This window comes from Gasterosteus aculeatus, chromosome 7 (assembly GCF_964276395.1).
Source record: "Gasterosteus aculeatus chromosome 7, fGasAcu3.hap1.1, whole genome shotgun sequence".
NCBI classification, from domain to species: Eukaryota; Metazoa; Chordata; class Actinopteri; order Perciformes; family Gasterosteidae; genus Gasterosteus; species Gasterosteus aculeatus.
Window position 1 is genome coordinate 30,511,128 of NC_135694.1, and position 27,242 is coordinate 30,538,369.

The 27,242-nt window shown below is 47.8% G+C and overlaps 3 protein-coding genes across 10 annotated transcripts; 2 read left to right on the forward strand and 1 right to left on the reverse strand.

Annotated features, from left to right (window-relative positions):
* The first annotated feature begins 730 nt into the window (after positions 1–730).
* Positions 731–9,093, forward strand: rad51d (RAD51 paralog D). 4 transcript variants are annotated; one of them, XM_078106955.1, is made up of 11 exons: positions 731–1,177; positions 1,252–1,313; positions 3,302–3,420; positions 6,246–6,327; positions 6,452–6,586; positions 6,668–6,763; positions 6,895–6,991; positions 7,663–7,733; positions 7,817–7,978; positions 8,049–8,164; positions 8,519–9,093. In XM_078106955.1, the coding sequence occupies exons 1-10, from the start codon at positions 1,096–1,098 to the stop codon at positions 8,145–8,147; spliced, it is 1,005 nt and encodes a 334-aa protein (XP_077963081.1). In that variant the 5' UTR covers positions 731–1,095; the 3' UTR covers positions 8,148–8,164; positions 8,519–9,093. The 4 variants fall into 4 exon arrangements, with proteins under 4 accessions (XP_077963081.1, XP_077963082.1, XP_077963080.1 ...); XM_078106956.1 differs by having other exon boundaries at positions 8,522–9,093; XM_078106954.1 differs by lacking the exons at positions 731–1,177; positions 1,252–1,313 and adding an exon at positions 2,865–3,182 and having other exon boundaries at positions 8,522–9,093.
* On the reverse strand, positions 8,399–19,756 carry lig3 (ligase III, DNA, ATP-dependent). 5 transcript variants are annotated; one of them, XM_078106952.1, is made up of 21 exons: positions 19,616–19,756; positions 16,799–17,325; positions 15,941–16,069; positions 15,379–15,612; positions 15,144–15,295; positions 14,892–15,058; positions 14,289–14,366; positions 14,002–14,170; positions 12,366–12,521; positions 11,592–11,723; positions 11,423–11,502; positions 11,132–11,219; positions 10,931–11,008; positions 10,737–10,860; positions 10,116–10,258; positions 9,958–10,032; positions 9,548–9,694; positions 9,308–9,458; positions 8,980–9,053; positions 8,823–8,906; positions 8,399–8,748 (listed from the first exon to the last, which is right to left on the reverse strand). In XM_078106952.1, exons 2-21 carry the CDS (start codon positions 17,295–17,297, stop codon positions 8,515–8,517), a joined length of 2,994 nt encoding a protein of 997 aa, XP_077963078.1. In that variant the 5' UTR covers positions 17,298–17,325; positions 19,616–19,756; the 3' UTR covers positions 8,399–8,514. The 5 variants fall into 5 exon arrangements, with proteins under 5 accessions (XP_077963078.1, XP_040036834.2, XP_040036835.2 ...); XM_040180900.2 differs by lacking the exon at positions 19,616–19,756 and adding an exon at positions 18,112–18,267 and having other exon boundaries at positions 8,823–8,903; XM_040180901.2 differs by lacking the exon at positions 19,616–19,756 and adding an exon at positions 18,112–18,267 and having other exon boundaries at positions 8,399–8,694.
* tmem248 (transmembrane protein 248) lies at positions 19,062–27,242 on the forward strand. The gene is made up of 7 exons (XM_040180903.2): positions 19,062–19,429; positions 20,834–20,992; positions 21,535–21,823; positions 23,415–23,565; positions 23,783–23,966; positions 24,260–24,441; positions 25,165–27,242. The coding sequence occupies exons 1-7, from the start codon at positions 19,427–19,429 to the stop codon at positions 25,220–25,222; spliced, it is 1,026 nt and encodes a 341-aa protein (XP_040036837.1). The 5' UTR covers positions 19,062–19,426; the 3' UTR covers positions 25,223–27,242.

The following is a 27,242-nucleotide window of genomic DNA, read 5'->3' on the forward strand; positions in this document are numbered from 1 at the left end:
GGCGTCAATGATAAACATAGTGTCAGCTTGTTATATATACATATATATATATACATCAATAACAATAAAAGGAGATTATAAGAGAATTGATAAGTGAATAAAAACAGATTGCTAGTAGGATTCAGTGTGGCTCTAGAGACACTTTAGTTTAAAAGGTACTGTGAACAGAAGAACTCCAAATAGAACCAGGGAGCACCGAAAGAGTGGTGAGGATCAGTGTGTAAGAGGGTTTGATTTTAGTGAGACGTCTCTTTTAAAATAAGCGTCTTCAGTGTCCAGAGTGCCACTACCACTTCCACACCTCCACTGATTTTTGCAGAAGGGACGTGGTGGAACCAAAAATCCTTTTTATTGATGACTGGGATGCCAATACCACAGCAAGGGACCGGGTCTGTTTCAGGGAGTCTGTGAAAAGGAAACTCTTTCAGATATGAAGCCCAAAAACCTACTGGATGGCCAGTTTGAACTGAACAGGTCATATACAATGACACCTTTTTGGGTAACTTGTTTCTCAAAGTTATGTCATCTTCATACTGCTTTCATTCTGCATGTATTTAGTTGATATTCTGTATATTTCTACACACATGGCATCCTTTGTTTGTTGTGGCCCATTTTTGTGATTATTAGAATTTTTCTGAATTGAATTGAAGACATACAAATTTGCAACTAAATAAAGTGAATTACAAACATTTAGACGGGAATTTAGACACTTTGGTGCACATACGCACTACATTACCCTAAATGCATTGCGAGACTAATTTACTACGGCAAGCGGTTGGGAGAAAAGGTTCGCGTATTGATTGCTGCCGTGGCGCGAGTGAAACACGTTGAAAAGTTAAAGAAAAGCGTCAGTTTGACAAAAGTAAATAAGTTTTAACGTCGCGAAATTTAGTGAAAGTAATTTATTAGCCTCCCAAACGCCCAAACTCGCTCACATTATATCGTCAATTCGACGTAGCCAGAAAGCTACAACCAACCGTACGTAACGTTAGCATCTTGTTAAGCTAGCTAACGTTAGCCAATCCGCTTCCTTCTTCCCCCTTAAGCGCAAATATTTAAAAGTTACTATTTTGTGCGAGCGGCTGGAGAGGCAACATGGTGGTTTTAAGGGCGGGGATGTGTCCTGGCCTGGATGAGGGTTTAGTTGGTGACCTGCGCGCTGCCGGTATTAAAACAGGTGAGTTGTTTTATTGGAGGAGGCTTCGTGTTCATTCAGAGGAAGGACAATAACGTGCTTGGTTGTTCCCGCAGTGGAGGACGTGGTGTCCTCCGACATCGAGGAGCTCGCTCAGAGATGCAACGTGTCGTATAAGGTATTTATTCATCTGTGGATAAACAGCGTGTGTGTGCGTGTGTGTACGTGTGCGTGTGTGTGTGTGTGTGTGCGCGTGCAGTTGCCTGGACAGCGACCCACGACCACAGTAATAATCACACCATGGGCACTATTACATTTCAACTGATGTCTCAATATCATTGACAATTCTTTCTATTTTAGTTTTCATTGGATACTTGTGTTTATAATTATTATTACTCTAATAAAAATCAAAAGTCTATTCCTTTTTACACATATCACTCTCTGCGGTCAGTATTATTTATTTTACACTTACTTGTTATATTCATTTATGTATATGAATATATCATTACACCCACTAAATCAGAGCGGTGTTTTTTATTTTCTCTTTTGGAAACGTGAAGCCACCCACACTCCGTTCTTGGCATCAGCAGAGCCGGCTGCGTATCTCTGACCACGGCGAGTTGATCCTTGGTCGAGTTTCACCCACACGCTGCACACGTTATGGAGCTATAATGAAGTGATGTGAGCACACGTCCCAGAGGCTCGTGCACGTGTCTCGTCGGGTCAAGGGTCACGTTGGCTTTCCTTTCCTTTTTTGTACCTTTTTTATTTACTTCTACACTAGTGTTTCCTGCAGATAAATGTATAATACGTCCCCTTTTTTCTCAGAACTTGCCCACGTAACCATCCTGTCTGTCTTTACTTTCATTAGTCCAGCGTTGGCGACCGCGTCCTTCGTCTCTATATCGGTATATTGAGGTAGATGCGATTTATAATTCATTGGATTTAATGTAGGCCGGTAAAGTGGATTCTGAGATTAAAGTCGCACGGCTCAAATAGTTCAAGGCGTCTGTTTAGTGAAAGAAATATCTTTGGAGATTTCTTGTACCTGTATAATAAGGAGTAAACACCTGGGATCAGGAGAGTCTATTTAAAATAAATGAATAAAAGTCTCGCTGGGTGAGCAGTGATCAGCTTGAAGCCACGAGGAGAAGTTTCACTGTGAGAACCAGCGAGCGAGAGAGCGAAGAAAGAAATCCCGCCTAACATTTCTGACCTTAAAGATAACGGAAAGATAACTAGTGTTTTTCACCCAACGTTTCTCAGAGATGTGAGAGTGCAGTGATTAAGGGAAGTGACCCAGGAGGGCCTCACAGATCTGTGAATAATTGTGTGGGTGGACAGGGTTCGGAGGTCAAACCCCAGCTTTCTTGGTGGGACGATGAGTGAGAGCGTCGTTAAGTGCTGTCTGACCATGTAGAGGAAAAGTGTGTCAGTACTTTTATCACTGCGCTGAGGTTTGCTCATCTGTGACTGTATACGGCCCATTGACTTGCATTGACCCCCCCGGCCCCCGCCCATCTCTCATGGAGATGATTGCAAACATTCAGCTTCACGCTAGCGCGTTCAGCCTGCAGGCGTCCGATAGGCCGCATCCGCTCGTCACTCTCTGTAGATCTGAACCGTTGCTGTGCGCGCACACACACACTTGCACGTGTCACGGGGAGGTCGATGCGAGGTCACCCGCCCCACGCGTGCCCGGGTGAAGCCTGCTGGACTCGCTCGAGACGGTCGCGCTCCGCGTGGAGAAACACTCCCGTCGTGTGAGCCCAAATTGGGGAAACAAAAAATGTTTTTGCGCCAATCGAGACGCCACCGATTCGCCTTGTTTCTCCCAAAAGACATTTCTGCAGTTGGACACGGATTGTCAGCAGAAGAGAGACTAATACCAATGTGGGCCGGGGCTGATCCCCCCCCCCCTGTGTCTACTGAGATAACAGCAAATAGTGTGGAAACCTCTCCAGTCAATCGTTACCTGCAGACCACACGGACTAATGCTCTTTTGTTCCATCTTGCTTACGTTCCTATTAAATATATGAAGCAAAAGGTATGTGATCTGGTGCGACGCTCTCTATTTATTTGCCTGAGGAAAGTTCTGTGTGGCGAGAATCGGCTCTTTTAAAAATAGCAGTAAAACATCCTTGAACACGCCGTTCTATATTTCAGGCCCTGTTTGCCATCCGCCGGGTGCTGCTGGCCCAACACACGGCGTTCCCCGTGTCGGGCGCCGATTTGTACGAAGAACTCCTGAGCTCCACGGCCATCGTGTCCACTGGAAACCCCGGGTAAGACGGCACGGCGCCTCGTCTGGAGGATTTAAACCACGATTCTCCGCCAAAAGGCCGAATTCCTGTTTACATATTTAATGAAAATGCATTTCCTCGCTGTCCAGTTTATAGGTGTTTTACTTTAGGTGGTGATTATTTTAAGCCTTCAGTGCCTCCTGATTATATGTCAGATTACAGTAGTTCATTAATCGCAGTAGCGGCTGCATTTAGTGGCTTGTGAAAGATTGCATGACGCAGTTGATGCAGACAGAAGAGCGGCTCTGCGGCACCTCGTTCTTTTGTGCTTCTGCGGCCGTTGTCGAAGCTTCGCTCCCCTCATACGTGACAAAGTCGTGATTGTGCCGATGTTTTTCTGTTCAGATCAATAGTATGAAGCCGCTCTGCGACCAGATTCCTCCTCAAAGTGGCTTTTACTACATTCAATGCACAAAAATAAATATCCCGGTAAAACATTTTGGCGTCCCGTCTTCACGTGGAAACGTGATGACTTGAAGGGTGTGGCGTTGACATGTGTGCTGACCTCCGTCATCTGCAGCTGATAAACCCTCCACCTTCCCAAGAGAAGACGTATTCCTTCTGCGCGGCGTCATTTCCCTTTTCTCCATGAAGAACTCACTGTTGCGGCGTAATTAAAGACCACTGGTGTGGTTTTTTTTACTCTGTGTGGCTCCTTTTTGTAGTGTTTTTTGGTGGTTTGGATCCGCGATGTGTGAGCGGGCCTCGGCTGCGCTCTGCTGGCGAGCAGGTGAACTGGTGAGCGATGCTCTTCGCCCCCCCCCCCCCCCAAGGTCTCCCTTTGCACACTCCAGAGGGTTTGTGTTTCTATGCAGGGTGAGAAATGTTCTCGTGTCCTCGCGTCCTTCACAGCCTGACGGTTGCATACCAAATCAACTGGGAGGCTCCCCGCGGATTACAATCATCACAAAGCCTCTCGCACAACTTTCAAGCGTCAATCAAAGGCTCTTGCCCGACAGCTGTGACGTATAATATGTTGGCACTTTTTGGAAAGTGGTGGTCTTTGTATTTACTTAATGAACAGTCTGGAAACCACAAACTTGAAGCTGGACAAAAATAAAAAATGGAACCGAAGGATGAATTCCAACGCTCACCTGTGATGAAAATGGCTTCGGTTGCCATAGCAGCCGCCCCAGGAGGGCTGGTTTAATTGTGTTCTTCATTATATATTTATTCGTAAGTGAATTTGGTCAGCCGGCGTTTTACGGACGCCGACATGTTGATATCGCAGCCTGCAGCCTGAGCAGTAGCTTTAAACAGAAACGGTCACGCTGGCGTGGAAGCAGCACCTCTAACTGCCTCCGCCAGGTGTTTTAAGTACTTTGTGAAGTGGTCTGTAGATGCAGGCTGATCGGTGTCCTACAGCTGAGTGTGAAAATAGTTTTTCTCGGCTGATCGGCTGCGAAGACGGGGAGACGACGCCGCTGCTCTGCAGCAGAATCAGTGAGCTGGATGGAGGAAAACATTTTTCATCATAACAGCAGATAACTGTGACGATTTTATTTTTTCTCCGAGGGAACGCAGCCTGAATGAAATGAAGCCAGAAGCCCGACGGCTCCTGTTTGGAATACCACTTACGCCCATTTGCATTTCCTCTCCTGCTCTGTTGATATCTGGCCGGTGTGAGAGAGTCGCGTCCCCAGAGAGCAATAAAGACTATTGGAACTCTATCTAATATTAATCCATATATTTAATATGATGTTCATGCTTAGATCTCTTTCTAGTTCAGCCTACAATCCTTTTTCTAATGTACCAACCGTCGTATCGTACTTGAACCATTATTCCGCCGTCTCCTTGAACATCATCATCACGCCTCCGGCGGCACAAAAACAAATGCGGTATAATCCTTAATAGCAAATGATGAATGGCAGTCGCTCTGTTGTTATGCTGAGAGCGGCGTTCAGAGATAAACGGAAAGAAAGTAACAAAAAACTAAATGAAGCTTATCAGATTTCCTGCTGCCGCGGTGATTCGTCAAGCTATCGGTGCACGATAAGCGCAGATAAAGGTTTATTGCTGTCATCAACTCGTGTATCGTGTTGCCCAAGTTATGTTTTTGTCGAGCCCTGATGGTATAATGATGCATTGATGTAACGGCGCCGTGTACAGACTTCTCGTAGAAATGTTTGGGTGATAAGATTCAGCCGCAGTCACTGGAAACCCGTTAAATGAGACTAACAAAATATACTCCATGACTTGAATGGTACGATTTTAGCACAACAATGACACAGACACCTGTCAGTCGCAGTAAGCCCCGCCCAAAAGCACACCCCTCTGTATAAAAATCCCATCTTAAATTGTTAAACGTTTGTTTAACACTATACTAAATATCCCTCGCCATTCAAGTACGGGAGCGTCCTGAATAATTTAGCCAAATGAAATGTGGCAAATCGAAGCACCTTTTTCCGTGTGAGCACGTAAAAGAGACGGAGCGAGGTGGAGCAGGTGGTGTGTAAACCATCAGGGCTGCATGGCAAGATTTACCGCGGCAGCTGCAAAGAAGCCACAGCAATACCTGAACAGAGACGGTATCCGTCTGCAGGAGTCCAGTGGAATTATCCCGAAGGAAGGTTGATTAAACTACACGCGTTGCCATGGGAACAGCTGTTTGAATAAACCTGTTCACCTGATTAACAGTAAATATGTATTAAAACCAGTAGACTTGTATTGTATTTCACTTCATTCCGTTTGGTTCCAACTTACATGCTTTTCCCCAAACGTCTTGAGCAGACCTGTTTATTACAGGGGGGGCCGGTTGTGAGTAATAAATTGCCCCCCCTCCCCCCCCCCCCCTCTGTGTCCTGCAGCTTAGATAAACTTCTGGATTCGGGCTTGTACACCGGAGAGATAACGGAGCTGTGTGGAGGGCCGGCAAGCGGCAAATCTCAGGTGAGCCTTTCCCACGTTGTCACCACGGCCTGTAACGAATACATGAGCACATGTGTTGTCCTTAACCCCCCCCCCCACACACACACACACACACACACACACACTCACTTCCTCCTGTCGCCAGGTGTGTTTCGGCGTGGCGGTGCACGTTTCCTGCCGACTCAAACAGGGCGTCGTCTTCATCGACACGACCGGCGGGCTCAGCGCCGGCCGCCTGCTGCAGATGCTGCGAGCCGAGACGAGCGGCGTGGAGGAGCAGGTGAGCTCACGCGGGGGGGGGTGGAGCCAGTGGGGCGGAGCCAGTGGGGCGCGGTGTGACCCGTCCTTTCCTGTTTCCCAGATGGAGGCTCTTCAGAGGGTCCGCGTCTTCCGCCTGTTCAGCGTCTTCTGCCTGCTCGACTGTCTGTGCGAGCTCCGCGGCGGCGGCCTGCAGCAGGTCGGTTCTGCCTCTGACAGACGCAGACACGCCCCGATCTACCTGGGGAACACACACACGCGTGTGTGCGCGCACACGAGGGAGACTGATGAAATTTTCCCTAATCTAATTGTGTCACATTGCGGGGCCAGGCGGCGGCGGCGGCGGGCGGCGGCTCCGTCAAGGCGCTGATCGTGGACTCGGTGTCGGCGGTTATCGCTCCTCTGCTGGGAGGCAAACAGAATGAAGGTGATATCTCTTCCTGCGCGGCGCCGCCTCGAGGCGGCGTCTTTAAAAACACACGATAAACATCGCAGGGCTTTTGCAGACGTGACACGTAATCATGAGAGAGTGTGAAAATAACACGGGAACCTGTGTCAGACGCGAGCCGTCACATTGAAAGTAAGATTTCTGGTGTCTGTTATAATCACAACTTGAACCTAAACGTGACCTCCTGAGAGTTCTAGATCAACTCAATTCCACTTTATTGCAAAACGTTGGTACGTAGAAAGAAATCTAATTAAACAATCACTCAATGTAGCCGCGCTCAGAGGATAAACCGTGTAAAATGACCAGTGTACAAAACTGGGTTTGTTGCCTCTCAGACCCTTGTGGTTCATCTCGACGTACTTTATGAGCGTTGTTTGTCCATTCGACACACAAACATTGCAATATTTCTACAAATTGGAGATTAAATAACAAGAGGACCAGCAGAGTTAATTAGATCATTTTGTAGTTGGTGAATTAAGTAGAAATTCAAAAAAAATCATCACAATCATTTTTCGTTTGCATTCAACAACCTGGTCTCAAAGATATGACACCAAAAAGCCTACTGTCACATTTTAGCCCTTTTTTAAGGGATCAAAGTCATTCAAATGCTTCTTGGTTAAAACGCTCATTGTTCGCCTCTCTGCCTGCAGGCATGTCCTTGATGATGCAAGTGGCGGGAGTCCTTAAGACGATGGCGAAGGACTTCAACGTGGCGGCGTTGGTGAGCATGACGATGCATTCACACGACTTTGCAGTGCGTCATCTGAAGATGAAGACGACGTGCTCTCTGCTCTTTGGGCGCAGGTCACAAACCACGTCACCAGGGGCCTCGGGGGGGAGCTGCAGCCGGGCCTCGGGGCCTCCTGGGGTCCCGTCCCCAGAACCAGGGTCCTGCTGGAGCGAGCGGAGGGCGCCGCCGGCCACACGAGCGTCCGCGCCGCCACGCTGATCAAGTCGTCCAGACGGGTACGTGGACCCTGCCGTGTGTTTTTAAAGTGATGTAGTCAGAAATATGAGTGTTCTCTCCGCCTCGCAGCCGTGTCACATCAGGGAGGAGTTCGACCTGCGCTGGTGGAGTCGCTCTGAAGAAAGACCCTCAGGAAAGAGAACGCTAGATGAGGCCGAGTCCTGCTGAGCATCTCTGCCCAAAAGGTACACGAAGGTCTTTCCCTGTGTGCAACCCCCCCCTTCAGTATATTAACACATTTAATTAAACCCTCATAGTTTGAAGCAGCCTGGGGACGAAGAGGCTAATTAGGTTTTTCCTTGAAATCCAAACCACTAATTCCCAACATGCTCCACGATTAACTTTAGTTGACTTATGAACCTCTGACTCTTCACAGTAAGCGTTGCATCCTACCGACAGCCACAACAAACACTTATAAATTGTTGGGAGTTGTTTATTCATGATGGTGTGTTCAAAACATTAAACGATGCATTTCATGATTCACAGCCCAATTTACTCCGCACACGCAGAAACATGTTAACGGACGTCTTTATTGTTAGCAGGGAGGCACGATCCGCCTCTTGCGGATACATTCCCAGATCCAGTCGGGCGACACTCTCTCCGCCTGGCTGTCGTCTTCGGGCTCGGCCAGCGTGTGCGTTGCCGTGGCGACTTCATAGTCCTGCACCACGTCGCCGTCGTACGCCACGAAGTACCTCCTCAGCTTGTGGAAATCCTGCACGGAGACGGGCAGGAAGAGCTTCACCCCGCTGAAGACGTCCAGCAGCGTCTGCAGGCAGCGAGTCGATCAAACGTTGCACAGCGCTGACGTTAACGTGCGCTCGTGGGAAGGTTAATCGTTACCTTGTCGGCCCTCGGCTCGAGTAGCGCGGCCGTGGCCTTCGGTTGGGTTCGTCCGTTACTTTGGACGCTTTCGCTCTTCTTCTCCTGACGGGAAGCAGAACACTCCTTCACACGCTGCTGCACGTTGCTGTGTGTGTGTGTGTGTTGCAGTAAATACCTTCTTGGCGCTCGGTGGGCCTGAGCCAGGAGTGCGAGGCTCGGATTTTATCGCCTTGGTTTTGGGGGTGCTGGCTGTAAATGGAACCATCTTGATTAAAATAAATCAAACACACTGAACTCTTTTGACTGTTGGATGTGAGAGTACTTGAATCTAACGGGTTAAACAGGCGACAATGTATGCATTTAATAAGTGAGGTTTTTATGGTTCCTACGGCAACGTCAAATTAAAGGCAAACACCCTGCATCTTGACTATTGTGTTGAATATATATTTTTTTTAAATGATTCACTGTAAAAGGAACTAGTGCCACGCCGGCCATGTACTTACTGGTCTTCTTGGGTGGAGGTCCACGGGGCGGTGGGGGGGCCGGGGAGCTCCCCCCGCTGTCTCCTCCAGAGGAGCTCTTCTCCTCCTTGATCGTGGACGGTCCGGCCGTCACGTTAAAGTCACAGTTCTCCTTCGATATGCGGAAGAGCTCCTACGCAGTGATGGAATGACCAGTCAGACGAGAGGCTGCTTCAGGGAACCACACACAAAGTGACATCTCATTGAAAGCTGATGTCCTACTTTGAGCTGGTCCAAGTTGGTGGCCGTCTTCCAGTCCTTGTCGTCACGGATACGCGTCATTCGGGGGAAGCGGATGGAGATGCCGTCGGCGGTGTGCATTTCTGATTTGGAGAACTCTGCGCCCGTGATCTCCCAGACGGGCGCTCGCTGCAGCGGAGGAAACACCGATGAGAAGAAAGCAGAGAGGTTGGCGAGGTTCTATTCTGGGACTCGAGGGTCATTTCGCTCGCTGGCGGCAGCGCGGGGCCACCATTGTCTCAAAGCGGACCGGAGGGATTCATTTCTGCACATTATATATGCAGGAGGTGCTTTCCCCCTCATCGCTTCACTGGGGGGGAAAAGGAGGTCTGCAGTACTGAGATATGCGATTGGCTGCGCGTGAACAGCCTGCTGGGACGAAGAATCCTCACCTGAGGATCGCGAATAATGAAATCTGGATAATAGTTCTTGATGACTTTCAGCCAGCCTGGGATTTTGCTCGGCTCCTACACAAAGGACACAAATATTTAATCGTTTTGGAGCATTCAGCTTGTCTAATGAATACCAAACAGGGGGGCGCCTCTCTGACCTTGCTGATTTTAATCACATCGAGCTCCTTCTGGAGCCGGGCCAAGGTGGCGTCGTCGTAGCCTCCGGAGCACTTGGTGACCGTGCACCATTTCTTGGAGTGTGGGTCGTAACAGCCCATCAGGAAGCTGGACATGATGCCCCCTGGTGGGGAGAAGACACACACATTCACATGATATCACTCCCTCCTCACACACACACACGTTTGTTTCAGGAACCAGCCGTCTTCATTAGCCGCGCTTTGGAGATTTGAACCATTGTTTTTGCATCTTATGCTTCCATTGTGTTACACGCTTATTATTACCAACTATTCCTCCGCATCAAATCACTGTGTACTAATTATCCAAAGTAAACACTAACAACAACTGGGACACATTAAGGGTCAGAACTGGCATAGGCTGGTTTTTACTTATTCCTTTGTCTGCTGGCCCACATTGCAGCTTTGTTTGGTTTGATTAGACAATAAAAGATGAGTAAATTATTAATGCTGGATTGAAGTGTGCGTTGTGTTGAAGGAGGTCGGCGTGACGGGATGACAGGCCCGTACTTACACCCGTCTTCCCATTAGGACTTTGTAGAAATTGTCGGAGTAGTTGTCGTCCGACAGGAAGACGTTACGTACCGTTGGAGCCTTTTCCGTAGAAGGCCCCCAGCACCACCAGGTCGGCCGTGTCGGCCATCGCGCCTTCGTTCAGATAGTCCTTCTTCACCTTCAGCCAGTGGCGCTTCCCCGGTTCATAGGAGCCCTGAAACACGCAGGCGTTCAGAGGCCGACCACCGTCACGTACCCATCGGGAGACCCAAAGAGCGGCTAACCTTCAAGTCCTTCAGCACCAGGCCCTCCAGTCCCTCCCTGATGACTCGGGTTATCATCTCAGCCAGGTCGCCTGCCCTCTGACACACACACACACACACACACACACACACACACGCACACGCACGCACGCAGTGTCGTGAGCCAATGCAGATGTTTTCACACCACAGAAAGCCGCCGCCTCCTCCTCCAGTCTGACTCACAGTGACGTGTTTCATCTCTGAGAACAGGATCCTGTTGGTCACCTCCACCATGTTGTCGACCAGGAACTTCCTGCGTTCACACAGAGGCCTGGGGGACAAATGTAGGACGGCCTGTCAGCAGTGTCCATAAGACGGCCTGTCCTATTAACCACGTCCAGGTAGTAATCTGTCCCAGCTACATACTACAAATGTAAAATAAAAAACTAAAGAGGCTTTGGTTTTTGTGTTTAAATGAAAACCTGAAAACTGGAATGATGAATTCATCCGTTTAATTGTGAAAAGTGACGTTACCTCTCCATGAGACTCACGCCGTTGAAGTAGATGCAGTCGAACACAAAGAGGCAGACGTTGGCGTCCTGAAACGCCGCTTTCTGGAACGAAAAGAAAGTGTGACAACAACAACAACAACAATCCCCCCCCCCCAAAGAAACAAAGAGCACACTGGCCGTGGCGTCCTCACCTTGTGGACCCCCAGAGTCCCGAAGGGCAGGGGTTTACTGGTGTTTGTGTCAATTAGAAGAACTTCAGCGTCCAATATCATGCTGTGGCCCCCGGGGAACGCCTGGGGGATGTAGTCCTTGAAATGGGCCACCTGAAACACCGACACGGGCTTTAGGCGGCGAGCAGGAACACGACGCACTCCAAACCGCCAAACCCCGGGTCTCAGGAGGCCTCGGTGGAAAACAACACCATTAAATAATAAATAACGACGTGCCCGGAGCCGAGCTTCATCCTAGAGAGGGACCCTCTAAAGTCCAGAGGAAGCTTTTTACATTTCATGTTCACGTTATTACAAACATGCTCGTACCAACTACACACGATGTGAACGGTCATATCATACGTCAGAATGTCAAGCTGAGTCCGATTGCAGTGGCTGATGGGTAATGTGGATAAAGAGACCACGCTGTAACAAACGCGTTCCAGGGGGAGAGAAAGAAGCTCCTGAGAGACAAATAGATGGACAGTTACTTTAAGGACGTTTGTCCCTCCAGACACGCTCTACACAGCTCGTGTGTGGCTTTCAGGGACCCGTTCAGAATCAACAGCTTCCACAGGGTTAAAGGTCGCCGAGGTGTTCGCATCAAGCAAAGCGGCGGCCTCTAGTGGCCGCAAACGGCCAGTGCACATATGTGGAGCTATTTATTTCCCCCCCTTGCGCTGGAAAAACACATTTAAGGGCCAAACCTGTGACACTAGTGTGTGTGTGTGTGTGTGTGTGTGTGTGTGGACTGACTTTGTGTGGTAACACGGGCTTGAGGCTGCGGCTGAAGTAGCTGAAGTGGTCTCCGTTCTTGTGGACCTGCACGCGCTCCCCGTCGTACTTGATCTCCGAGTACATGCCGTTGGGGCATTTCTTCATGGCGTACTCCACCGACTTACACGCCTCCGCCTGGAAAAGTCAAGAAACACACACTGAGCGAGCAGCCCAACGGTCCTTAAGCTCGCGGCCCTGGACGACACGGCCACGAACGTTGGGAACTGCAGGCAATCATTTGTAAACTAAATTTTCAATTTACTTTAACAGCGTGTAATCAAAACTCTGATGTGCCATGTGAAGCGTAAGCATGCGCACATCTTAAATCCTGTGGAATTAATAGTTGCATCTGCAAAGAGGGACGGGGGACGTATTCAGTCGAGTAATCTGGAAGGAGCAGCTGCGTTTTGAAGATATTCCCTTCATCTGGTTTCCTCTAATGGGAAAGAGGGACATCAATCAATCTGCAGGTCGGTTCCGCCTCTTAGTCAATGAACGTGTTGAGGAACCCGCCATCAAACCTCCAGTTCAGGCTTCATGTGTTAAAGCTGCATTCTCTGTAGTGACCAGCAGGGGGCGACTCCTCTGCTCCCATAGACGTCTATGAGGAAATGACTACTTCTCTGTAGTGACCAGCAGGGGGCGACTCCTCTGCTCCCATAGACGTCTATGAGGAAATGACTCTACTTCTCTGTAGTGACCAGCAGGGGGCGACTCCTCTGCTCCCATAGACGTCTATGAGGAAATGACTCTACTTCTCTGTAGTGACCAGCAGGGGGCGACTCCTCTGCTCCCATAGACGTCTATGAGGAAATGACTCTACTTCTCTGTAGTGACCAGCAGGGGGCGACTCCTCTGCTCCCATAGACGTCTATGAGGAAATGACTCTACTTCTCTGTAGTGACCAGCAGGGGGCGACTCCTCTGCTCCCATAGACGTCTATGAGGAAATGACTCTACTTCTCTGTAGTGACCAGCAGGGGGCGACTCCTCTGCTCCCATAGACGTCTATGAGGAAATGACTCTACTTCTCTCTGGATTTATTCCCTCAGTAAACGTTGTAAACATGAGTTTATAGAAACAAACAAAATGATTGGACCGGCTTATTATTATTAATGTTATTGAGGGATTTTACCAACCGTGTCAGGTTATGGAGCCAATTTGTTCAAATATTTCTGTCTTACAAGCACCACCAAAAAACCTACTCAAAAATATTATCAAAAGAGTTATTTGTGGTATTTTGGTATGAGGATTAAATCAATAATTTAGAGGTCTGATATCATTGCTAACCGTTCTTTGGATTTTCCCAACAAAAGAAATTAAAGCAGCAATTAGTCTTCCATTAAAAATCTGCTCTTAATTGGGTCATTCACATTTTCACAGACAATCCACATACATTTGACATGAAGCAACTAATTCAACTGGACGTGTAGGACTCTTTTTATAAATTAGAAATGAAGGCCGGAGGAAACCGGATGGCCACTCGATGTATTTTGTATGAGCAGATGTGTAAATACGTAAATCATGTGGGCAGAAATCTCACCGCTTCAACAGGCTTCAGGGCGGCGAGGACAGAAATCATAAAATCGGGGGTCGTTTCCGCGGCTGGAACTCACCAACATGGGCTGAACGGGGGTCATGAGCGAGGCCTCCACGGTGAGCAGCTTCCTGGGTCCCGAGCCGTCGGACGCTTCCTGCTGGTTCCTCAGCACCCGCTCAATCACGTCGCCTAGGTTACGCGAGGCCTTGAAGGCATCGTAAGCGTTTGGATCCACGGCGTCCAAGCTGCGGTACGGAACACAACCACCACCACCATCATCATCATCATCACCATCATCATCACATAACAATATACAGCATCACGTAGATCTACTTCCAGACGGAAAAGAAAAATAACACTTACACGTGTTTTGCTCCAGAGTTCATCTTCAAGTCGTGTTTAATGAGCCGAATGATGCATTTGAGGTCATTGCTGGTGCACCTGTGAGGAAGGAAGAGTGCCGGTCATCACCGGGGGGGGGGGTTGTGAAGTATTAAAGTCCTTCATGAGGCAGATGACTGGCTGGTTATGAGCAGAAAGGTTTGACAATAAAACTACGCAAATAACGAAAAGGCAACGATCACATGGCATCATTGAAAAAAATAAAAAAAACAGCACCGCAAATGCTGCTTCAGTCACTTTACAGCTATTTATGCCGAATAAACACGGCCCCACTCTGACATCTGCTAACGTGGAATGTCCAATGCAGATGTGTGTGTGTGTGTTAGAAATGCCTCAGGCAGACAAGAAGGAAAAAACAAACCACCACAGAAGTGCAAGCAGCACATCCAGAGGCCGAACACTGAACGACTCAAACCCATTTACAACGGTTGGTTGGAAAGACGTCGCGAGTTGGTCGGCTCGGCTTCCTGCTTCCTCACATCCCAGCTGCCGACTCGCCTCTTCTCAGTTCATCCCGCCGCACGAACCTTCGACCGCCACGTTAGTAAATGAAAGATGAATTACTTCTTGCTGATCTCCTCCAGCTCGGTCTGCTGCTCGTCCTCCTTGGTCAGCTGGGCGAGGCGGGTCAGCGAGGCGTCCACTTCCTGGATGGTCAGGAGGCTCTTGGTGGCCGCGGGGAACGATTTGCTCTCGTCGAAGAACATCCTCACCGTTTCAGACACGTCGCCCTGAGAGAAAAAATAAAAAAGATGAGCCATCATCAACGCGGGAAGACTGTCCGTTGTCTCTTCGGGCAGGTAACGGACCACACACCTGCTCCAGGTCGCGCACCATCTCCTCCTGGCTGCACCTGAAGATGCGGCTGAAGAGTTTCACGATCTGCTTGTCGTTGAGGTTGTAGACGCTCTTCACGACGCCCGGCAGGAGCAGCTTCACCGTGAGGAAGAGATCTCCGTGGAACTTGTCTGGGGGGCGGGACAAGGGCGTTAAGGAGAACAAACACCTGGCAGGGGGGGGAACCTCGTGTCACGCGGCGGGACACACCGACCTCCGCCGGAGCCCTTCCGGAGGAACTTCTCGATGATCTGCGTCTTCACGTTGTAGCTGTTGTGCTCGGCCACCGTGGCGCAGAGCTTGCGGAACTCTCTGAAAAGGCAGTCCTTGTGCCGGGGGTCGCAGAGCTGGGCGGACAGGGGGCTGCCCCGGCTGTCGTTGGCCGAGGCGGGGGGAGGGGACGGTCCGGGGCCGCCGGCGGCGGCGGCGCTGCCGCCCGCTTTGGCAGCTGACGAGAACAAGGAGAAGGAGAAGAGTGAGCGCGAGTCGACAGAGCTGCTGATTCAGTTGCTTTTTTCTGATTGAAGAGTCAGTGACGCGTTCAAGGGCCGTCGGAAAAATGATAATCTGACAAGTTTTTATGACTTTGGGTTTTGGGCGATTGTTTAAAAAACATGAAAAACAACTTTGTGTGAGCGAATCATCAGACAGAAGTGGACCAGAGGTTTCTTTTGTCTTCTGTTATCTCTGACTGAGGAAAAGTTCTTCGCCTCATTTGATTTTGTTGTAATTTCCAATCGCTTCTCATTTCTCCTCCTCGCTGCGTCACATCTTACCCGTGAAGCCGGAGAACTTCCGCGGCGCGTTGACGGACGGGTCGGCGGGCGGAGCCATCAGCTGACCGGAGGTGTTCGTCTTGGCCGACGCTTTCTTCTTTGGACTGGCGTTGACTTTGGCCATCAGGTCTGCAAAACAAATACGGAACCCTTTGACAGGAGACACGACTGGACGGTGAGCGTTGCCACTAGAAACCATTTGGAGATCGCAGGAGTGCAAAAATGATTCAACAAAGAACCAGAAGAACCGCAGCAGAAGTCCTCGTGAAAACTCGTGAAAACAATGACTTATCAAGGGAAGAAATGCGTGAACGCTGAGTGGATTCTGAGTGGACGCGTTATCCGGAGCTCACGTAAAAATTTCCACAATGATCACGCGGCTCAATCACCCCGAGAACGCGTTCCACGACGCCATCTAAGCCCTCCTGGTTTAACAGGTAGGCCGACATTAAGAGAGCAGGTTGACCGACTCCCTGAAAGGGGCGAGCCTTCTGCTCTGTGTTGACACGCCTGGTGAGTTGAACCATGACACGGATCTCCTTGGAGGAGTAAATCAATCGACCGGTGCTCTCGGACTCGTGGGGCAATGCTACAAATCGATGTCGTGTGCAGAAATAAGGTCGTATCGGCTCGCTGCGGCCCTCTGGTCAGGTCGATTAAACGCTGACCGCGATGGTGCATCGATCACGTCACCTGGGGAAGATGAATATTCCATTAATGTGCTCAAAGGGTGAAAGACGGGAACCAGTGACTGTTGAAGCCGCCTGGAATCCACATTAAAAATGAAAGCATGTTCAGGGTGAACCAGAGTTACAGCTTTGGAGCCCATAAGTAGCATTAAGCAGCGTGGGACGGCACCTGAAACGTGTTTATTGATGACCTCCTTGTCTTGGTCCTGCAGCTCCTCCCAGCCCTCCAGGTCCGTGATGTCCTCGATCTTCTTGGTGGTGGCTCTCGCCCTCTCCAGCTTCTCGAATATACACTTGACGTGATACCACTCCTTCATTTCCCCCGCGGACTCGCTGAAGGGGTTCGGCACGATCTTCCCGATGCGCACCACCTCCTTGGGGATTTTGTCCTTGCACTTCTTGCATCCCGCCGTGCCGCGCTTGGCGTACTCCACGATGAACCTCTGCTCTGCCATGTCCGGCCGGTGGGAGAAACGCCGATGCGGGGAGAGCCGGGGACGCTGGTCCTGGAGGAGCTCGGAGGAGAGGCGATGGAGTCGGCGGCCAGGGAGAAGCGGAGGCGGAGGTTTAAAGCTCGGAGCGACAGAAAGGGATCCGCGCGCCGTCCGAAGTTGCTTTAGGCCGACGCAGAAAGTCGTGTGCGCTGATAAAATCAGGGCTCTCTGCATCCAGATGTGACGGTGGGCAGGTTACAACCTAAAGGAGGCCGAGAGAGATTGAAGAGGAGCGCTGGATCATTAGGGACAAGTCACACTTGTCTCCACGTACATCACATGTTCCCATGCAAGTGATCAGCCGGCCACATTAAAACGGCTTTCTAACTGTTGGTGGAGGATTGAGGTTCAATATGACGAAGAACCAGGTTTAAAATGCACCAGAAATCAGCATCAATTAACTTTCATTAAATAATATTCAACTAATCGGACACTTGTTTTTGAAAATCGATAGTTAATTAAAACAGTCAAAATGATTTGATTGCAGTTTTTTTTTGTGTAAATATGTGAGGATTTCTTTAATTAAACTGACGGAATGTCTTTAAATTGCGGATTAACCAGATATCTTCTGTATCAACGTCAATTGGGGCCTTTAAGTCTCACTGATCGACACGAACTTTCTCCAGATCGCGTTGGCAGGGAAACGTTAATTTAACAAAATGTTTAACAAAAGATGGTGGATCTTCTGTCCAGCGTGACGTAAAAAAACACTTTTCCAAAGGAATCATCAATTGCACTTTAAACGTAAACCAGGCAGTTTGATTGAAGGCGTAGTCGTTTCATATGGTTTAAAACGTTAATATGAATATTAACGTTACACTACGAAGTCAATTGTTTGGCTAACTATTGCTTCGCTTTAGCCACGTTACTCCTCCACGTATTACACGTAAGCGGCTAGCTAGCAAACGCTGCACTACAGCGGTCAACGAGGAGCGGCCGTAAATCTGCAAATATAATTACGTATAAATGACGGTTTTACTGCAGTTACCTCATAGAAGCGTAGTCAAAAATAATTGCACGATTATCGCAGCTAGCACTTCTCATTGTTGTTAGCCAAGAGCTCACCACTGTCATCAGAGCGGCTGTTACTATTTAAACATGCAGCCCGTTTCCGGTTGAGGTCTCCAAAGTAAAAGTTAAAACGCCGGGAAAATGTATTATTTTCATTTAATTTTATTTAATTAGGGCTACAATTGCAATACAGTGCTTATATGCTGTTTTTTCCAACTTTAACACCATGCGAAGGGAACTTTTCTGTTCCAGAAGGTGACTCATTTCCTTTATTTGGAAGGGTAAACATTGTATTTCCGCCTGTTCTCTGGTAACTTGACCGAGGAGCTCCACCGAGCTCCAGCATGGGCGCACAATGCCCACTGAAATCCCTTCGTGGAGAAACCGGGGACTTTTAAATAAGCAGAAGGAGGTTTCTACCGCCATCTGGTGAACTGGAGCCCTGTACGTAACCAGCCATTACCCACAGTTGATTTTCGTGCCTCCCTTGAATACACATAGGCAAATTGCTGGCACACGAATACACAGCACACTTAAATACACACATGCATGCATACAATACAACATGATCCTATTACCATGATAATAAATCACTCACTTAAAAATCAACAAGTGCACCCAGAAGCTGTCGGTGCTCTTAAAGAGTAAAACATAATATTTTACTAAAAAAGGATTTTTTAACTAAACAGCGTTCCCAAGTGCCAAGAATAATGTTCCTCGCAAAATTTTCATTCTTTTACTTAGTACTGGTCAGAGTTCATGCTGCCTCAATTTACTCCCAAATGTGGTGAATCAACAGTACAGCACCTACCGCGATTAATACTTTATACATATCATTCGTATGTAACTGGTGAAAAAAACAAACAACACTTGCGCTCGCACGCACTTTATATTTCAGACGGTCCCTGAATGCAGCACGAAGCCCTCAGACGTTTGTAAACACGACGTAAATCACGTACGCGCGGACGTCAGGTCCCGGGCGCTACGCAGTGCGGGTGCACGGACGCCATGTCGGAGGGGACGAGCCAGAGGCGGTGTTGACGTTGTTGTCGTTGTCCCCGACTGTGTACGCGAGAGATAACTTCTACTACAAAGGCGAAGGATGGGAAGGAGGACACGCGGGGCTCCTCACGCTGAAAGTCCGGTCGTCTCCACCGAACACCGACTCTTGCTCTTCAGCCGTTCTTCCCCGGAGGAGCTAACGTTAGCTTGCTAGCGAGCAGCAACATCGGCTGGTTAGCAACAACCGCTGCCTTCGATTGCGGACCTCCCAGCTGGCATTCGTCGAAAACATGGTAAGAGCCGTGTGGTTTGCTGACGTTTAACGTTATTGTCGTGAGGGCAGTGTAACACTCTGGCTCCTTAAGGTCACATTGTTGTCACTCCCCGGGAATTATCGTCCGAGGTAAGTTAGCTAACGTTAGCTCATCGACAGCTCGAGTCACCTGCGTGCGGAAGAAGCACAGTTTGTCCTCACTTACCACAACGGACTCGTCCGCCTCCTGTTTACTCGGAGCTCTCACAAACAGCACGATGCCCCACCTGGTTTAGAACACGGGGAGCCTTTGGCGTGAAGTACAATTCATCACTTTGTCGTCACTTTGTCACTTTGTCGCTTGTCTGTTACTTGTTCGTTAGTGCACTTTATGCTTAATATTTTTCTTTTTAACTTCTTAATATTTAATTTTTTTAACTTTATTCCCTTGTTTTATACTTCCCATAGCCTTAGCCTTATTCTACTAACCCATTGCATTAGCATTTCATTCCACTTTATTTTATTACTTGTGCACTGCTGTCTTGTCTGTCGCGCACTAACCGCCAAGACAAATTCCTTGTATGTTTGACATATTTTGGCTAATAAATGTTTCCTGATTCCTTACAATGTTGTCAAGTACAACTGGATCGGAGTGATGTAGTTAAAACTCAAACTGTGAACCTTTTGGCCGGAGTGGAATCAGTTCATAATAAACTCCAAATAGGTTCTCTGGTTCGTGAAGCAATTGATCATTTATGTCCTTTTTTAATACAATAATACTCCCTCTTGTAAAGTTGTAAAGGCAAGACTCGAGGTGTGGTAAAAACACAAAGTGCTCCGTGAAAGGAATGAACAAATATGAAATGTATAAATGCATAATTCAGTGAGTGTTATGATACGATGCAAGAAAACAATAAAAAATGGTTTGTTGATGTAGTTGATTAGAAGTGTAAAATATTATTGCATCATACCAGTTTCAGCAGCGGACTAAACTGGACTGCATACATGTAGTAGGTTGTGCTCTTAGGGTAAAGTTTATGATTGTGGAGAAATGAATAAAACCATTATTGCCAAACTGGAAAAGTGCCAGTAATGTTGGCAGCAGCACAATCACCAGACCTCTACACACCTTTATCAGTTGGCTTTGAGAGTATATGGACAGGCATTTATCATCCATTGTTCAGGTAACATCTGAGGCAACAGGGAATTACAACATTATCATGTGTTCAAAGGTAATCTTCTAAAATGTATCGGTGAAAAACTATTAGCAAGCCAGAAGTTTGAAGATGTTTTTACAGTAAAATGCTTTTTGACTTAGAATTTCAGCTGTGAAAATGTTTTTACTCCGTGAGTCAAATCCTCGATGTTTTTTATATCCGTTGCACCCCGAACATTTAAAAAGAGTCGTGTTCTAATGAAACGTGGGCACATTGTGCCTCTGCAGGTGTACCTGTTAAACCCTGTAGAGAACCTGAGGAGCTACATCAACAACCGTCCCCCGCTGGTCATTTTTATGATCAGCGTCAGTGCGGTGGCCATCGCCTTCCTCACCATCGGTTATTTCTTCAAGATTAAGGAGATCAGGTCTCCAGAGTTGACAGAGGTGAGTGAAATAGTCTTCTTTTTTCTGTCCTTTCCACCTGGCTCTAATACACACACACACACACACAACAGATCCAATAAAACCAGTGTGATGTGGTGTGTTTCATTGGTACCCATCTACGGAGCATCAGTGATATTGGTGGCATGAGGCGCCTGCGACTAGATCAAAAGATATTAAAAGACAATTCCCACCACAGCCTGCTGCCATCTGGCAAGATGTACACAAGTATCAGCTGTCGTCACGACAGACTTCAGATCAGCTTCGCTGTGGCTGCGAGGTTCCTTAATTCTTCTTCCTCGTGTATCGTCGCTATGTCTTGTAGCGAAACGGGACGAACCTCTCTGGTGGTTTGTAATGATGATGACATGAAATGATTATTAATTAATGTTGATTAGATATCATCTGCTTTATAATCAAGGCCACATACGCTTTGTGCCTGGACTACAACATTTCAGCGTGGGAAAGTCTACATAGAGCCGTTTTAAACAGCTGTCGCAGCTGTTTGGTTGATCGTAACATATTGTCCCCCCCCCCCCTCCCAGGACTGGAACACCTTCCTGCTGCGCTTCAATGAGCTGGACCTCTGCGTGTCCGAGAACGAAACCATAAAGCACGGCCTGAACGAGTCCACCACGCCGGAGAGCTTGGTGGTGACCAGCGGCCAGGCCCGGTCCAGCACCCAGGTTCCCCTCCTGCTGGACGACTCGGGCGCCGTCAACATCTCGGTCCCCATCACCCTCACTTTGGACCCCCAGCGCCCGTTCGGGGGGTACTCTCGCAATATCACCCACCTGTACGCCACGGTGCTGGGGCAGCAGGTCGGACTCTCTGGTAGGAGCCTCTTCCTCAACGGCAGCTTTGTGTTTGAAATTCAATGCAAATATTAAACAGACATTCAGATATATAAATAAGGATTTAATTGGGGGGGGGCAACACTACTGGGACTGACAGCACCGCAGGATATATTTTACCTGCATGGCCGGCGAGCGACGCAGCAGCGTTTAGCCTGACATCAGTTGGTCATCACTTATTGGCGGTTATACCTCGATCTTGCAGATGGACTCGGCGTCACTTTCGTGCCGACGGGTCGACTTTTCGGTTGATCTGCACTACTGAGCCACACGCGCTCCCCTCACACAGTCATTGTTTGCACCCTATGTGTTTGCTGTGCGGAGTTAATTCTGAGGAAGGGGACTTCCTCGTGGTGACATCAGCTCGTCCTGTAGGTTCAGAAAGAAGAACAAAATCAAAAGAGGCTTTGTGCTTCTTAATACCTCTTTTTGTCTCCTAAGGCCGTGTGTATTAGTTATGCCCCCCCCCCCACAGAAGAAGGAGGAAATGGAATCCTTTATTGAAATTAGGCCAGCTGGGTGGAACTCCCGTCTTTGTTAATCGTTTCTGCTTCAGTGGACATGAGATATCTGACTCACAAGCTTCCTTGTTGGGTTAACAAGTCAAACTGGGTGCATTTTAATATGTGATGTTGTACCTTTCTACCTGCTCATTTGCTTGTCCAGCAATGCAAATATATCTACATGAATGTAGATTATATTTATATTAATATCTTGAGTAGTAGTTAAGGGTCATTAGACTTTATAATGTATTTATTGACACCCTCACTGTGTTAAAGGCATTTTACAATCATAGCTTAATGTTTTGTTTGACTAAAAAGCATAAATGTGCACTTATTTACCTGAAATAAGAAGCCTGACTCTGTCAGCATGGCTGATTTACTTTGTGGTGGTTAATGAACCTCGCGGTGCCACGTACTCTGAAACGGGATCAGCTCTTTGCAAACAACATGCATCCGTGTCGTCTGTTTTAAATCTGACACACCTCATGTGTCATCAGCTTAACAATTCTATAGATTAGTTTCAATGGTACCATTTTAAAAATGTGTTTATATTGAAGCCTTTTGTTATCGATGGACACAAACGTTGCTCACGCGGTCACATGGACGCCACTACTTTCCCCCTCTGACACATTTAACACAAAGAACGGTTTGTGAGACACATCGATCCTTCTGAAAATGTCACGTCGTCCTCGGTGTTTGACTTTGCTCAGGGACGATTTGGAGACTCTGTGTCCATATTTGTCCCCCTTTTGGATTAGCAGTTATGTTGACACAAGCACTTCATTATTCAGTCACGCCGCGGCGTGTGACTGATAATCTGATAAATTCCCTTTGTTGTTGCATCGGCCTGCGCGCTGCCGCTGGGGGAGCTGGATGCCGGCTGTTTACCCGTCGGGGCCAAAGGGCCACATTCCTCAGGCTGATTGTGCTGCAGGTTGATCTCATGTCAACGTGAGCCGCCATCTTAAAGCCGCTTGACAAGGAAAAGAAAAAGACGTTTTGTCACTGAAATGCTCTTAATGTATTTTCACATGTTTTTTTGACTTGTTTTCCTTTGTATGTGCGAAGGCCGGGAAGCCCACGAAGAGATAAACATCACTTTCACCCTGCCGGCATCCTGGAACTCGGACGAGTGTGTGCTGCACGGCCACTGCGAGCAGGTGGTGTTCAGCACTTGCATGACCGTCGCGGCGGCCAGCAACGTCTTCCCGGTCACAGTGTGAGTTGGACCGACTTCACAGACGCACGATGACGTTTGGGAACCAACACCTTTCGTTTGATTTAAACTCTTTAAGCCCAAAAAAACTCCACAGAGCTCATTTTATGGTCGGCCGTCTGATTGCTTTGACGAAGTCGGTTGGTGTCCGTTGTCGTGGAAACCGCGTTGGATTCCTCATGGAGGCGTAAACGGCGCGTCTCTTTGTTGTGGTCCGCAGGCAGCCGCCGCACTGCGTGCCGGAGACGTACACCAACGCCACCTCTTGGTACAAGGTGTTCACCACAGTCCGCGACTCGGACACCAAGTACAGCCAGGACTACAACCCGCTGTGGTGCTACAAAGGAGCCATCGGCAAGTTGTACCACGCACTCAACCCAAAGCTCACCGTCATCGTCCCCGACGTGAGTCATTCATTTGTTGAAAAATGAGTCCACCATTTTCAAGCCTGCGTCTGTACAAACGGTCTAATATCTTTGATTCTGTTTGCCGCTCAAATAATTAAATTTTTATTCATATAGATTGATGAGAGGTTTGATCCTTGGCTCTGAGCAGATTATGATGTACAAAATTTAAATGGTCTTTATTTAGATTTAGTCTTCAGTGCATATGTCATTTAAAAGCCTTTTCAAAGTTTAGTTTTTAACAACCATTGATGAGTAACTACAATCTGCCCCCCCCCCCCCCCCCCCCTCAGGATGACCGCTCCCTCATCAACCTGCACCTGATGCACACAAGCTACTTCCTGTTTGTCATGGTCATCACGATGTTCTGCTACGCGGTCATCAAGGGGCGGCCCGGCAAAGCGCGGCAGCCAAACCCCGACTCGTGTCCCGAGAAGGTGCAGCCGACACCAGCAGTGCTTTATGACGAGAACAGGTAGCTCCAACCGAGCCTCCGTCACGCTGCTGCTTCGCCTCTGCTACTGTGAACCATTTAAAACGCTCATCAGAAGAAATAATAATAGTAATTAAATGACTTCTGATGAAGACCCATCTCGTTAATGGATGCTCATCCTCTCGACTGGTGGAAATCGATTACTTGATGACATATTCACGTCACACAGCCTTTTTACTCAAGTTAAAGATTCAGGGTTCAGCTAAAGGTTGCAATGACAAAGTCATTTAATGTAAATTAGTTAGTAAGATGATTAAATGAAATGTAGAAATATTGATTGGGAGAGAAATGTGTCTGCGAGCTGCTCAACTTAAGCTTTCTTTAATCTGTGATAATCACGTCTCATTTTCTGAAGCTCCACATAAAAGCTTTCTGCTTGTTGTGAGGCAGCAGCAGGAAGTGTTTGCTTAGCTCAGCTTAGCTTACATTAGCTTAGCTTAACGCTGCGTTTCAGCGGAGGCTCTTTGAAGGGAAACTTCAGTCGTTCACTGGGATGAGGATTGTTTCTGGAGTGATTTTGCCCACAGCTCCTCTAACGTTTACTGAGGAGATTTGATGGAGATCTGTGTCCTGCTACACACACACACACACACACACACACACACACACACACCATTTCAGCCTGCCGCTGCGTCCTCTCTGCCAGTTATTGTACGATGGACTTGCTGCACTAACCCTCTGAACCGTGTTCTTCTCGTGCTGCAGGTGGCGCTGTCAGAGGGTTAAAAAGGCCTCCGAGAGCTCCCTCAGAACGTACCTGTGAGGTGGACGGTGTGAACAAACATACCAGGTGCCTAGTGAACCCTGGAAGTAACTATAAGGGACACAAAAGCTCTCTGAATGCATTACTCCGCAATGTTGGGTTTTTCCAACCAAAGATATACAAGTGCCTGTATCATGTCGTGTACATATTTGTAGAAACTCTTCTTTTCTTGTTCTTCTTTCTTTTTGCCTGAGTCCCCCCCGCGTGCCATGTTCAGAACACGCAGTACGTTACAAAGCAAAGCAGCTAGAGAACCACGCGGCCATCGTTTGGTTCCCTCTCGTTCGCCCGGAAAAACCCGGAAGAAAGAAAACGCAGCGTCCGCGTTGATCACAGATCTCAGCTGCGGGTGTTTTTGGACGATGAGAAACTCCGCTAAGTGAAAACGAGCACCGGTGACTCCTCCGTCTCCACTCGTCGTTCAGCTTCACCGGGGGGGGGGGGGGGGGGGGGCATTAATTCAGCACTTTCCTCTGCGTCCTCAAAGGTCGGATCAGGATGGACTTATTTAATGAGTTTCAATAGTCCATTTTTCTTTTGTTTACACAAAAGTTGTCTCTTCAAAAATATGACTCTGCCTTTTTTTTTCCCTCTGTGGCTCCGTCGCTCCGCTGCCTCCCGTCTTCATTCTCTGCCCCTCCTCCACCCTCCTCCACCCTCCTCCACCCTCCTCGTTTCTTCCATGACGACGGAATCGAACTGGTGATCTGGTTCCGCTCGGTGTAAAATAATGTTTTTATTTGAAGTGAATCTTCTTCAGGCGTCGAGTGTTTTGCCGTCTTTGGCACCTTTGGGATTATTTTGCACCTTTTTGTCATTTGCTCCTGTGATATTTTTCACATATAATATATTTTTTTTTATGTCCACGGTCACATGTAAACATATTGAGCTGTATAAACTTGGTTTCAGTTGGATAAAAAAACAAACATAGTTATGTATTAGTATATAATTCTATTCGTACAACCATGGTGGTGTATTTATGATTTAAATCATTTAATGTTCTATTCTGTCCAGCAAAAACTCAATCTGTGTGTTGGAAGAAATGTTTTGATGAATAAAAAGGCGGCTTTAGACTCAACCGGGCACAGTGACACAAAACAAGCGCACCTTTCGCATGAAGTGGTTGTGATTCTCGGAGAATTCATAATATACAGCAAGTAAAAAAAAAGAAAGTGTGTTAATGAGATAAAGAACCTGAGTTTAAAAAAAACAATTAACACAAATGTAAAATCAATTTTCATCAAACGAGGCAATTTGGTGTAAAAGTAGAGAATGAATTCAGTCAAACAGTCCAAATATTTCTCCAACTGTTGGAAATAGCGATTACATATTGTTTCTTACCTGTTATTGGTTGATTCCATTATGGACGAACCTGTTGAATGTACTTTTTTTTTTTTTTACAAGCAGCATAATCTGAATCTGAGATTCCAGTGATTTCCTAGTTTTTCTCCAGTTTTAAAGACGCTTTACTTGAATCGTGTTTCTGTTCCAGTGGTTTTCATTTATTTTCTGTCTGTGGCCAGAAATGATTCTCTCTTGTCACATTATTGAGACAAATAATGTAAAGTAGTTGAGCTTCGTCAGGCTGCATGAGATGTGAAGTGAATGACGTACGGCATTATTTACCCCCCCCCCCCCCTCCCCCGTGTGTGATGCATCGATCTAATTACAAAAAGGCCTTAACATTGTTCACTTTACGTTCGTCACATGTCTCGTATTGTAAAACACCAGCTTGACAGAATGAATCCACGTTGGCACCAGTGGGTCACATGACCGCTCGTACGTTCAGAGAAATGGATTCATATCTAAAGAAGAGCAGATTCCAGCCATCCACTATAAGACCCCCACTCAGCCCCCCCGTTGTGTTGACATCGCTTACAGGCGAGTATTACGCCGACTCTGTGCCTTCCCCCCCCGTGCATCCTGTCGATAGGACCTTCAACCATCCCCCGTTTCCCTCCAGTGGAACTGCTGTAAATGAACTCCAGTTTAAATAAACCGTCTCAGAAGTTCACCACCA

Excerpts from the sequence above, each read along its gene's own strand:
- rad51d (XM_078106954.1), top strand. The coding sequence starts at position 2,925 with ATGTTTTTGCGCCAATCGAGACGCCACCGATTCGCCTTGTTTCTCCCA. Across the intron at positions 6,328-6,451 it reads CGGCAAGCGGCAAATCTCAG|GTGTGTTTCGGCGTGGCGGT; the intron begins GTGAGCCTTTCC and ends TCCTGTCGCCAG. Across the intron at positions 7,734-7,816 it reads ACTTCAACGTGGCGGCGTTG|GTCACAAACCACGTCACCAG; the intron begins GTGAGCATGACG and ends CTTTGGGCGCAG.
- lig3 (XM_078106952.1), bottom strand. The coding sequence starts at position 17,297 with ATGCAGAGAGCCCTGATTTTATCAGCGCACACGACTTTCTGCGTCGGC. Across the intron at positions 10,861-10,930 it reads TGGTGCTGAAGGACTTGAAG|GGCTCCTATGAACCGGGGAA; the intron begins GTTAGCCGCTCT and ends TGCGTGTTTCAG. Across the intron at positions 10,033-10,115 it reads ATGTGATTAAAATCAGCAAG|GAGCCGAGCAAAATCCCAGG; the intron begins GTCAGAGAGGCG and ends TCCTTTGTGTAG.
- tmem248 (XM_040180903.2), top strand. Across the intron at positions 21,824-23,414 it reads GCAGCAGGTCGGACTCTCTG|GCCGGGAAGCCCACGAAGAG; the intron begins GTAGGAGCCTCT and ends GTATGTGCGAAG. Across the intron at positions 23,967-24,259 it reads TCACCGTCATCGTCCCCGAC|GATGACCGCTCCCTCATCAA; the intron begins GTGAGTCATTCA and ends CCCCCCCCTCAG.